Source organism: Caretta caretta, chromosome 26, assembly GCF_965140235.1.
Source record: "Caretta caretta isolate rCarCar2 chromosome 26, rCarCar1.hap1, whole genome shotgun sequence".
In the NCBI taxonomy this organism is placed as follows: Eukaryota; Metazoa; Chordata; order Testudines; family Cheloniidae; genus Caretta; species Caretta caretta.
In genome coordinates this window covers 5,813,928-5,826,793 of record NC_134231.1, presented here as the reverse complement: position 1 = coordinate 5,826,793, position 12,866 = coordinate 5,813,928, and the positions used below count along the sequence as shown (strand labels likewise).

At 55.6% G+C, this 12,866-nt stretch overlaps 1 protein-coding gene across 1 annotated transcript in view; it reads left to right on the top strand.

Moving 5' to 3' along the window:
• The window catches only part of HR (HR lysine demethylase and nuclear receptor corepressor), a 47,423-nt gene that overhangs the window by 22,406 nt on the left and 12,151 nt on the right, over positions 1–12,866 (top strand). The window contains 9 exon segments of the mRNA XM_075123373.1: positions 651–1,734; positions 3,888–4,083; positions 7,083–7,312; positions 8,953–9,102; positions 10,239–10,334; positions 10,784–10,905; positions 11,444–11,525; positions 12,070–12,230; positions 12,601–12,816. Coding sequence (XP_074979474.1) covers positions 651–1,734; positions 3,888–4,083; positions 7,083–7,312; positions 8,953–9,102; positions 10,239–10,334; positions 10,784–10,905; positions 11,444–11,525; positions 12,070–12,230; positions 12,601–12,816 — 2,337 coding nt within the window.

Sequence of the window (12,866 nt, the reverse complement as noted above, 5' to 3'; positions counted from 1 at the left end):
AGTCATTTAAGGATGGCGAAGCACTGGGGAAATGATAAGCTCTGCTTATGTGCCAGGTAAAGCTTGAAGCCTTGGCTCATTCTTTCCTCAGTCAGTGAGGGTTTAACCTGAGCAGGGTTTTGTATTATTTATTGGTATTCCAGTAGCGCCTGGAGGCCCCAGCCAAAACCGGGGACCAGTTGTGCTGGATGCTGTACAGACACGTGGTAAGAGACGGTGCCTGCCCTAGAGAATTTATAATCCAAACAGGCCAGACACACACAGGGAGGGAGAAAGGAAGGAGTATTATCCCCATTTTACCAGTGGGGAAACTGAGGCACAGAGACAAGGGGCCAGATTTCCTAAAGAGCTCAGACCCAGCTGCTCCCATTTAAGAACCTAAAATAAGTTGTGGGAGCAAAGTGCATCTGCAAAGCCTGACTCATGAGACTTGCCCAGGGTCACACGGAGTCCGGGGCACGGCCGCATATCCTGATTCCCAGCCCAGTGCTCTAAGCACAAGTCCCTGTGTCCTCTGCAGTTAGTATGGCAGGTGTGCCCGCTGGGCCTGCCCTTGTTCCCCCAAACACACTTGCTCCTCTGACTCTTCTCCCCCTAAAATCTCCCCCGCCCCACTGACTCTACTCAGCACTTTGCTTTTTCCCCTCTAGGAGTTTTACCAGAAGAAGGATCCTGGCTTTCCCCACACAGGAGAGGACCTGGCCCCTGTGCCCGACCAGGCGCAGCCTCGGCTGCTCGGCCAGTACGAGGTGGGGAAGGTGAAGCGAGATGGAGAGAGTGAGCTGGAGTTGACCTACGTGGAGCCCACGCGGAAGGGAGCTGAGCAGAGGGGGTGCATGGCACTGGCCCCTCCCAGTGACCAAACCCTTCCAAAGTACCACGGCCAAATGGGTCAGCCGCTGTTCTACCTAAAGCACAAGGTGGCAGAGAGTTTGTGGTCCAGCCGGCCCCTGGTTCTGGATTATCCTCTCAGCAAAGCACCGGCCAGGCCCTCTGAGTCCAAAGACGAAAGCCTCGTGTACCAAAGCCTGAAGCCTGGCTCCCCTGCGGTGCTGCAGGAATCCTCTGGATCTCCGCGCACGGACAGATCCCAGCCCCCTGCCCTTTCCAAAGTAGAGCTCCCATCTGGGATAGAGGTGCTTCCAGCTCATGCTTTCCCCTGCAAATGCTCCCCTTGGGACTGCCCCCCGAGATGCTGCAAGAGGTGCCAGGGGGCGGGCTGTGACGCTGCCAACTCCTTTGGCACCAGAAATGAGAAGCCCGGGCCGTGCCGAGAAGGAGATGGAACCTTGGGAGGACATGGCATTCAACGGGGCAAGGTTTCCTCCCTGCTGCCCTGCCCTCCTAGCAATCACCACACCAAGCTGAAGAAGACCTGGCTGACCAGGCACTCGGCGCAGTTCAGATGCCCTGCTAGCTGCCTTGGGGACAAAGGGGCTCCTGGCCAGATCAAAGAGGGTTTGCCTCTGAGGTTCAAAGCTTTAAAGAGGGAAGGCCAGGAGAGTGCCGAAGAAGCAGATGGACCTGGCAAACGGACAGCTAAGCGGCCCTACAGCCATGTCTCTGGGGAGGATCTCTGGAGCCCCTGCGGCAGGAGGGGTAGCTATTTGGCAAAGCGGAGCTCAAAGTCAGTGGTGAACGAGGCGCTAGATCCCACGAGGAAGGATTGTGAGGCCCCGGAGCAGAGGGAGGTGCTCCCAGCCATGGGAAGGAAAGCAGATGCAGGAGAGGGAGGTAAGAAACGTGGAACCTGTGTAGCCGAGCAGAGAAACGGGGGTGCTAGGCCAGAGTTGTGGTGGCGTGGGGCTAATTCTTGCTCTGCAGCTGCCCCATCATTGCATAAGACACCCCTGCAGAGTGGCAGCTTGAACAGCCTTTGCTAGCTGACCTGATCCGCAGGGCAGAGCATGACTCCAGCACTGAGCATTGGCACAGGCTAGTCACGTTCAGGGGTAACTTTCATTGGGCCGGAGACATTCAGATTCGACGGTGACAGTGTAGGCGGATGGATGAAGGATATAATTCAATTCCAATTCTTTGGTCACTGAGAAACACGCGCACGAATGCAGACGCGCAAACACGCACACAGGTACGCAAGAATGCAACGCCACACCCCAGCAAGATACACATACATGAAAAATATGTGTTCGTGCATGTAAATACACACACACATGCGCTCAGGCACAGAAAGACAGACAAGAGCAAAGCCCATGATTTGGAATAGCTTTGACTTTGCTCTTCAGTTATGGAGGGAGCCAGGAGAGAAGGAGATGGGACTTGGTCCCTAAATCCTTGTTCATTGTGCCTGGTGGTGGGGGCTAAAATGTCTCCCCAGGTCTCCTCCCTTCCACAGCAGCTCAAATGCTTTAGAAAACAGCTGGGCTGGGAGAGAGCAGGACCGGGGAACTTTTCTCTAGTGTTTCCTGCTGCCAGAGTCCCATGGCTCTCTCCTTGGCCCTCTCCTCTCCTCCCTCTCTCCATGGGGGACGGCATTCCAAATGCCTTCAGTTGCGGTCCCTGTCCCGTAGCGCATACGAGGCAAATTAACATGGTGCAATACGAGCATGCCATTAAAACGCTAGGCTGTGAGGGAGGGTGACGGGGACAATAATCACAGGTTCTTCGGGGTGGGGGGCTGTGTTTTTCTGGGCGTTCGTGCAGCACTCAGCACATGGGGGCGCCGATCGTGACTGGCAATGCAGATATAAAATAAGAGTAATTGTGTGGTTACCCAGTAAGGGACAGACACAGCCTAATGGTTCTTGGAGGGACATGAATATGGCCGGGGACTGGTGGTGGGGGGGTTGTGGGCAGCATTCCAAGTGCAACTCCCGGCATGTCGCCAACTTCAAGCATTCAGCAATCATGAATAGAGTCCCCCAAAATCATGAGATGATTTACAGATAATTATTTTGGGGTGCTTTCTGGTTCCGGAGCCTTTAGGGTCATGTTCTCAAGCTTTTCTCCCCCACCACAAGGGCTAGAAAGTTACTGTGTATTTTTGTTTTAAATGCAAGCTGAGATTTTCCTGTAATCACTTGACTTCTGGAGCTGGGGGCGGGGGGAACCAAATATTGCAAGACTCGCAGTCAAATGAGAACCCTGCTTAAGAGGCAGCATGAAAGAAGGGGTGAAGATGCCTTCGCAAGGAGGACAGAGCAGGGGCATTAAGGTTGGCTCATTGGTGAAGGCAGAGAGAGCAGGGAAGCGAATGTGAAAGGAGACCAAGTCAGAGATGGCAGCAGATATGAATGAAGCAGGGCCAGGAAAGAGGACCAGTTTGAATCTGACGCTCAGTGTATGGGAGCCAGTGAGATGCCTCAAGGATATGGAAGAGGACAGAGCTGCAGAAGCCAGAGGGAGGGAGTTAGCGAGCATCAGAGGCCACAGGATCTTGTTTGGTCCCCTGGATTCATCCATCACCTTGAGTGACCTACCTCTCCACCCCACCTGCCACCCTCTGTGCAGCCACTCCTCTGTCTGTGTCTCTCTGACACCTCCAGGGCATCTCAGCCCCCCTGGGCCAAGCTCATCTCTTGTGAGGCCAGTGGAGTTACCCCAAGGATGGATTTGGCCTGTTCAGTTTGCCTTGTTGTCTTTCCTGATTTACCCACTCTCCTCCGTGGCAGGGAAGGAGGGGACCTTGGGTGGAGAGGGTATGGTAGGAGATAGGGCGGAATTAGGCTCGGGTGTTGCGGGGAATCACTCAGACGCGATCAGACATTCTGCCACCTTCTCGGGTTCCATAAGTTCACGTGGCGACACTGCACTAGTCTGCTAGGCTGTCTTTCTGGTGCATCCCCCTAGCCGAGGTGTGCGAGGACCTTCGCAAGGAATCTTGGCCGGTGTCTCTGTAGCTGGTGCTCAACCCCATGTCGTTTCCCCAGGGCTCCCGAGTTGCAACGGAGAGGACGCCGGAGAGCAGAAGGAGAAGCGGTACCTACAGAGCGTTCCATGTATGGCCCTCCCTAACTGCATTGAGAGGTGTTGTGCTTGTGCCTCCAAGGATGGCATGGGCGCCGTGCCCCCGGAGGAGGAGGAAGAACCCGTGGAGACCTTCTGTAGGCTCCTGCATTTCCGAAGGTGAGCACACATGCAGCGGTCCTCTTCAGTTCTCCTGTGGCACTGAGAAGTGGCACCCTTGGGGCTTGCAAGATAACGAGTCTGGGGGGAGCCTGTGCTGTGATTTGGGGAAGCGTGGGCTGCTATTGGCAATGGCCCTCCCACACGGGGCATTTGCTCATTCCTGCAGCCCCCAGGAAGCAGAGGGTAGAAGTGAGTATTAAATTAAAAAAGGAGACACTGGGTTGGGATATCAGGAAGAGCTTCCGAACAGTGAGATCAGCTGGGCAGTGGAGTCTGCTCCCCAGGGACAGGGTGGCAGTCACATTGCTTGGACATTTAAAACGAGAATGTGGAAGGCCCTGGGAGATCTGATGTAGGGAACCATCCTGCCTTTGGATTGCAAAGTCTTTGGGACAGGGACATCTTTTTGTTCTGTGTTTGCACAGCAGCTCGCACCATGGAGTCCCAGGCCAGGCCTGGGCCTCTAAGTACCATGGTAACTGTGACGAAGTGGGACTGTTCTTAATGTTTCCTCCGAATATTGTGGGGGTGCCTCAGTTTCCCCTATGCAGTTCTTAAGTATCTAGGTGGTGGGGTGAGGGTGTATGATCATTGCAGAGCCCTAGAGGGCAGGTGTGTGCAGGGGTCTGGACACAGAGAATGGCCAACACCCTGTTTCCTGGCAACTGATGGCCTGGGCCCTTCCCTTCCCTTCCCCCCCCCACCCCCCAAGGTGAAAGCTGAAGGGTTGGAGAACAAAGGAATCAGGTGACCACCTGGCCCAGGAAAGGAACAAAGCCCAGAGGAGGAGGGGCTGGAGGGAGTTTCAGTTTGGGGCTGGCTGGGACATGGAGTGAAGGGCAGATGTGGTTGTCTGGCTCACTGCCCCCCAAAATGGACCCAGCTGAGGGGTCCTGTTCTCTGCACCTACAAGCTCTGTGTTAGACCATGTTCCTGTCATCTAATAAACCTCTGTTTTACTGGCTGGCTGAGAGTCACGTCTGACTGCGAAGTTGGGGTGCAGGACCCTCTGGCTTCCCCAGGAGCCCTGCCTGAGCGGACTCACTGGGGGAAGTGCACGGAGGGGCAGAGGATGCTGAATGCTCCGAGGTCAGACCCAGGAAGGTGGAAGCTGTGTGAGCCGTGTGTCCTGAAGACAGGCTGCTCACAGAAAGGCGACTGCCCCAGAGTCCTGACTGGCTTCATGGGGAGCAGTTCCAGAGCATCGCCCAGGGACTTCGTGACAGTAACACAAATAATATGCCCATCCCATCCCATCCCATCCCAACTCCTCTACACTTCCATTCCATGACGCTGTGTTCCTGTCCGTCACCTCCTGTCCCTACAGGCTGGCCTGGCTCTGCTTTTGAGAAACTGACATAAAATGCAATGACAAGTAATAAAAAATTGTGCTGGACACACTGCTTGTGCAGACAGCTAGAGCTGGCTGCAATCACAGACACCATCAAACCACCGCAGAAGGCAGGGAAAGGGGGGCAGTACCCCTTTGTATCTCACAGACCGCAACAACCTTCCCTTCTGTATAGCTTTATGCACCTGCCACCACAGGAGATCTCACAACCTAATGGGGCTGAGCTTAATCAGTATTTGGATGGGAGCCCTCCGGCCAAAACCAGGAGGGGTGTGGTCGATACAGTAGGGGCTGCTGTTCTGTCTGAAGAGAGCTATCCGAGGGTCCTTTGCCAGTGGGTGTATTAAAGATCTGATGGTGCTGTTTGTTAGAGTCAGTGTGTTCACCCCAATGCTGTAACCAGATGCCAGTTCTGTTGGGGGACTGTTTGGGGGAAGCGGGGACTCTGAAAATGCCGGGGGGGGGGGGGTCATGGTGGATAACAGCTGAATGTGAGCTCTCAGTATGACCCTGTGGTCAAGAGCACTAATGCAGTCCTTGGACGTATCACCGGGAGAATGTACGGGGAGGTGTAAGGAGGTTATTTTCTCTCTCTCTCTGATATTCTCGTGACTGCTGCTGGAATACTGTGTCCTGTTCTGGTGCCCACCAGTGAAGAAGAATGCTGATAAATTGGAGGGGCTTCAGAAAAGAGCCACAGGAACAATTAGCAGGAGTGCCTAACCTACGATCCATGGGCCGTACATGGCCCACCAGAACATTGCATAAGGCCCGTGGCCTGCTTCAACACAATATACTAACGGCCAAGTAATTAGCGTTTTGTCATCATGTTTACAACAGTTTAGTTTACATAAGTGTGTCAATAGACAATACTGGACATAGGTTGTTTCTATCTAAATACCTACAAAACAAGCTAAACTTAAAATATAAATCAATACAGGTGACTTCAAATCTTATCAAAATGTGTAGAATCTGTTTGGCCCACACAAGGTTGTGCTTAGGTTTCTGTGGCACCACTGAACGAAAGGATTGGAAAATGCGTTCTTGTGATGATGCCAGGAGCCCCATCAGTTTAGTTTAGCAAAGAGATGGTTAAGGGATGACTTGATCATAGTTTATAAGTACTTGCCTGGGGAACAAATATTTGATAAGAGAGGGCTCTTCAGTCCCGCAGATAACGGTATAACTGGAGCCTATGCCTGGGAATTGAAGTGAGACAAATTTAGACGAGAGATAAGGCTCACATTTTTAATAGCGAGGGTAATTAACCATTGGAACAAGTTACCGAGAGCTGTGGTGGATTCTCCATCGCTGGCAATTGTAGAATCAAGGCTGCTGGATGTTTTCCTAATAGATCTGCTCTGGTTCAATGAGGAGTTAATTCAGGGAAGTTCTCGGGCCTGTGTTCTGCAGCTCAGACTAGATGATCACAGTGGTCCCTTCTGGCTTTCTAATCTGGGAATCTGGGTTGAGATTATGGGCTCTGGAGTTTTATCCCTTCAGGAAACCTGGCCCTGGAACGCTAAAGCCCTGCTCCCTGCCTGCTGGCCACAGGTAGCCGGCCTGGCAGCCCCTGGACTCTCTCTCACTTGGTAGTTTTCTCCTTGCTGTGACCATCGCTGAGTCCTCTCTGTGCTGCTTTTAGGCTCACGTTCTCTGACAGTGGAGAGCTGAGCGTGGATGGATTTTCCACGCTGGACGAAGCCGAGGGCGAGAGTTTATGCCTGAGGATCTCCAGCAGGGAGAGAAGGGCCCAGGACATCAGCATCAGCCTCAGCCTCGCCAAGTATCTCCTCTCCGTTCTGGGGGACCAGTTCTGTGAGGCCATCAGGAGAGACAGAGAGGCCTGGTTGTGGGCTCAAGGGGAAAACGAAAGTAAGTCAGAAACAAAAGTGCTGGGGACCACTTTGGGGCACGGAGATGCTCACCTACTGCAGCGTGTGACACCCTGAATTCCACAGAAGCTAGACGCTCCCCTGCCCGGTGCCTGGGGTCACCGCTTACCCCCTGGGCAAAGAGGGCGTGAAATGTGAGCCGGGAATAGTGATTCTTGTTGCATTTTGCTGGGATTGATCCTTCTGTAACTGGCCCCAGTGGGAGTCAGGAGAGGCTCTGTGTGAATGGTGAACTTACACTGGTGCAAAGCTGGGGGCCAGAGAAGGGAGAGGTAGGTCGCAGGTGCCTGTGTGTCTGCACTGCAGCTGGGAGGTGTGATTACAGCATGTATAGGCGTGCCTCGGCCGGCTTTAACCCAGCTAGTTTGAAAATGAGCAGAGACACCGCAGCAGCATGGGTGGTGGCACCTTGAGTATGCACCCGGGGTCCTGGGCTCACCGCACTAGCCTGCAGAGCCACAACTTCCCTGCTATCATTCCTCAAGCCAGCTTGGTGCTAGCTAGATCAAAGCCAGCTCTGGTGTAGCACACAGGCTGCGACTGCACCCCCTGACAGCCGGGAAGACAGGCCCAGTGACTCCGTAAGTTGTAATGCAGGTGCCCAGTGGGGCCCCGTGAGTCCGATGGAGCGGGCCGTTTCTCGGCTCAGTCCATTTCCCAAAGGGTTGTGCTGACAAGGGGGTTTCTCTGTCCTGGGTCTTGGGCCACAGTCGCTCACCGCCCGCGTGGCTCAGGTTCCTTGGTTGGAAAGCTGGGTTCGTGCCTGCCGAAGTGAGCCACGGTGAAGTGCTGTGCTGCCCCGTCCCCTCTGCTGGCTGTCTCCAGCGCATCCGATCCAGTGCTGATCGCAGTGGCTCCAGTGAAAGTTGGGAGTCACTGGGGGTGCCTCTGCATTTACACCACTGTCAGCGAGAGCAGAATCTGGCCCATAGACTTGAGGTTGTTTTCCCCTTCATTGGCTTGGCAGCAGCGTTGCAGGCCTCACCTGAGCTATCCACATGCACCCGCTCTGCAGGAGGTGGAAAGGAACCTTGGGGCCCGGGACTGAGCGACCACGGAGACTCCACTCCACTCTGGTGTCAAGACGAGGTGCTGCCTCTGTGCCGCGGATCCATGGAGAGCAGTGTGTGATCATGCCATTGTGGAAAGCAGATTCCCTGCTCACCCCAGGGGAGAGTGCTGTCCCATGCCAGGGCAGCCTGGGGAAAGCCAGGAACGCTGTAGGGCAGTTTCGGGGAGCTGTATGGGAAGAGGGGGAGCGTAGCTCAGGCTTGGGGTTAGACTGAATTCCCTGGCCAGCTCTAGTGCAGCTGTCTCCAGGTTACGCTCTTCCATGCGGGCAGAAGCTTTGTGATGAAGGGGAGGGGAAGCGGTGACATGGTTGGAGCCGGAAAGCCGGGGAGGGAGGAGACCCCCCCCCCATCATTTGTTCCCAGCAGCACGGTGGTGGTTGAGAGCAGCTTTCCAATCCAAACAGAAAGGCCTTTGGCAGGAAACAGAGGCACCCCAGACTTTACACCTCAAATATTTGGAGTACATAGTGCCTGAGTCCCATGCGAGATAAGGGCCTTTGTCCCGGAGCAGAGGGGCCAGCAGCTGAATGCATTTGTTTGCTGGCAGGGGTGAGCGCCTGGCGGCGAGGGAAAGACGTCCAGCAGGCCTGCGATGCCTGCCGGCACGGCCTCTTCAACACTCACTGGAGCTGTTCCAGCTGTGGGTTCCAGCTGTGCTCGGAGTGCTACCGGACCAAGAGAGAGAGAGCCAGCCCAGGTAGTGCCCAAGGTTCACAAAGCACTTCAGGAGAGCATTGGGGGGCAGGCCTGGGGCAGTTATAACCGTCCGGGAGGTCAGCTGAGAGCACGTTCTGCATTGTACGACAGCATACAATGGAACCCTCAATCCAAACAGTCCTGGTTGCTGGGGTGGAGGTTTTGTATCTGGCCTTTAACCTGAATTTTGCAAATGGCCCCTCCGTTGAGCCAAAGCTCCAGATCTGAACATGCAGCCCCCCAGTGTGGGGTGTGCAGAATCCAGAGCCAAACTTGCAGCTTAAGCCTGTTTGCTCCATGACACTAGCATGGTTCTGGGTGTTGCTGCAGGCTCCAAACTCAGAGCGGGTCGAGCCAGAGTTTGGCTGAAAATCATGGCGCTGTTGCAGGAAGCTGGATCCGGTGTGGGACTGGTGGAAGGTGAAATGTGCCACTTTGACTGACTGACAAATTGAAATGCTGGGTTCTTTTGGAGCCCAGACTCAAAGCAACCCTTAGGATGCGGGGAACAGTCCTCCCCATTTGGATTTAATTCAGAGAATAGGTTCCCATGAGCGCCAGCCAAGTGACACCTATTTGCATTTAGACGTGTGCAGCAGAGCAGAGTCCTTCCTCTGTGAGCCCTGGATTGAAGAGCTGAGGGCTTCATCTTGCAGGTTGCTGACTGCACTGAGGTCCACAGGCCCTGTCTATGCTGCATGGTGACATGTTTGCACGGGTGTAGCTAAGTCAGTGTATGGCTGCACCGGTGTCAGATGGGTAGCACGAGAGAGCACGCCTCATTTTGCACTGGTGCAGTGTGTCTGTGCTAGGGGTTTGCACGAGTGTAATTACACCAATACCCCTGCCCAGACAAGTCCTTTGGCTAAGGGAGGGGTGGGGGGGAATGGACGGAATTCTTGGTGCTGCTGTTTCGACTCTGTTGACGTTGGTAGAGGGCTCCAGTGGTACAATTTGCAACTGAATTTCAGCCTCTCCCTGCATCCAGTGTCTGAGTTTGGAGCCATCTCAAAATTCCCAGTTTGAAGAGTTTTTTGGGGTGGGGGGAGGTAGCAGCTCCGGTCCCTGTGAGTTTGTCAGCTCTCAGCAGTAACTAGTGCCCACATTCTCTCTCTCTCTCTCTCTCTCTCTCTCTAGCCCGGGCAGAGGAGTCTGTGCAGTCAGCCAAGTGTGTCCAAGGGCAGGGCCATGACATTCTGTCCCTGATTCCTGCACAGTTCATCCCCACCCATGGTGAGCTACCCCCTGGCGCTTCCCAAGGCAGTTGGGCGAACAGCAGGAGAAGCTGGAGTACAGATCATGGGAAATGGGCTCGGCAGGGCTCCCCATTCTTGTGCTTTATGCTTAGGGGGGAATGATCCCTACTTGGCACCTGGAATTGAAAAGGAAGCATCTGATCCAGTGCTCCTTTAGCTGTTCCCTGCAGCGCTTCCCTCTGGGCATGTCTCCACAGCCAGCATTCCCACCCTGCTCCCTGCAGCGCCTCCTGCTGGGAGAGGCTGGGGCTGCAGTCACAACGATCTCGTCCGCAGTCAGGGCTCCCGCTCCCTCCCTGCTGAGCTCCTGCCGTGCTTTGAGGGAGGAACTGGCTGGGACAGAGCTGTGCAAAACGCTATTGCTAAGCAATGCTGTTGCCTCTCAGACCTGCCGCCTGCTCTAACCCACCTCCATCCTTCTCCTAGTCCTGGCTGAGCTCTGGAAGCTGATGCACGAAGTGCAGGTGAAGTTTGACATCGAGTCGCACTGCCCCTGCAGACTGAGCATCCTGAGCAAGAGCCTCACCGACAACACAAGGGGCGGGCAGGTATGATTCAGGGGCAGGGGCGGGATGGGTGTAGGGGGAAAGCAGCCAGAGTGGGGTCTATTGGGACGGGATGGGAGGGGGCAGGGAGAACACGGGGGGGTGTGGGAGGCTGGATGTAAAAGGAACTCTGTGTCTGAGTAGGAGACACCCCGCTTGGCATTCAGAGGGGTGATGGGGAGCAAGCAATGGTAGCAACAGAGGTGTATCCATAGTAACTCCAAGCACCCGGCATGCCCAGAGAAGCACCATGCGGGAGCAGTCGTGCTGGGGGTGCTATGGGTGGGGGCCTGAATCTCACTCCCAGCCATGTACCCCACTGGCAGGGGCTGCTCTTGTCTGTAATAGATGGGGTATCCCATGATAGCAGGCCCCAGCCTGCTGGGCTCCGTGGGGCCTGGGGTATCAGTGCCTTTAGTCGCAGTTTGATGTCTGGAGGAATAGTTATGGAGCCCTCCTGGGAGGGAGGCTAGAGGGAGCAAGGCTGGGAGATGGTCCCACCTGGGGCGCCCTCATGGACCCCTCACTTTGGATGTTTCAGAAGGCGGAGATGGGGAACCTGACACCTTTGCTACAACCTGCCTGCAACGGAGAGACAGATGGGTCGAGGGAAATCAAGGAAGGTAGGTCTCGCCGATTCTGTCTCTGCTGCGTGCACAGAAGGATTGGACGCTCTCTGTGCATGCCACTGATGCAGCAGGGAGCAAACCAGCCCTCCTCCTCTGCAGCCTCTGGGAGGCAGAGGGGATGGGTGAGGAGGGCCGGGTGCATGTGCTGTACCACCTCTGTGGGAATAGAAGACACCACGGGAGAGGTGCGAGTCCCCAGTGTACATGGGAAAGCAGTGTAACCTGGGTCAGGGCTGGGAAAGACCCAGGGCTTGGGTAGTTGTGAGTGAGGGGTGAGGGGGGGGCAGGGGAGGAGCTGCAGGACAGGACTGAGGTGCAATGTGGAGTTCAGGGGCTGTAGGGCAGACTACAGAGCTGAGAGAGAGACCCTTGCATGGCTCCTAATGGTACCTGCTCTGTGCCTGGGGGAGCAGAGTCTCCTGCGGGCACCTGTGGACTTGCTGTTCTGCCCTTGTGGGACGCCCAGCTCAGAGTCCCCTGGGGGAAGGGTATCGGTGACGTCTCTCCAACCCTTCCCCTTTTGCCCCCCCATCCCTAGAAAGCCCAGACTCCGTCCACCCGCTGAGCGAGCCGGGCCCTAAGGGTACGGTGCAGACGTCCACTCTCTGCGAGCTGTTGACCTCTACGGCCGTCAGGCTGTGCCTGGGGCAGAACGGCATCCGCATGGCATTCGCGCCCGTCTCCCCGGTCTTGCCCAGCGTGAGTACAGGCCGCTGCCGGGGCCCTGCGGGTTCTTTTGCTGGTTCTACCGCTGGGGGCCTCCCTTCAGACACAGGCTGGGCCTCCCACTTCCAACACCTGGATCTGAGCTCCGCAACTTAGGCCCCCCAATACAGATTCCGATCCAATCCCAGATCCAACCTACGTGCCCCAGGCCCATCTCCAGGGTGAATGATCCCGGGTCCCCGAGGTTGGATCTCATAGGGAGATTGGCTCCGACGGGGCTGTGCTTACTCCATGGGAGGGATTATCAGTCACGTCCCCGGGGAGAGGGGCCTGGGAAAGGGGTAGGGTGGTAAGGATGCCGTGGAGACACTGGGGTTTCAGTCTTGGTCCTTTGCCCTCACAGGACAACAGGATCACCAACATCCTGGACAGCATCATTGCCCAGGTGGTGGAGAGGAAGATCCAGGAGAAGCACTCAGAGTGTGAGCTGAGGAGCCCCAGCCCCCCTGAGCCGCAGGTCTCCCACTGCATCCTGGCCCCGGGGGGACTCCTGTGGCTTCACGATCCAAACCACTCCTGCAACTACAAGCTCTTCCAGGAGCACTGGAGGCAGGGCCAGGTAGGGACAGTAACACCAGCACCTATAGTCTCGAGGGATCTCTCTGGGCT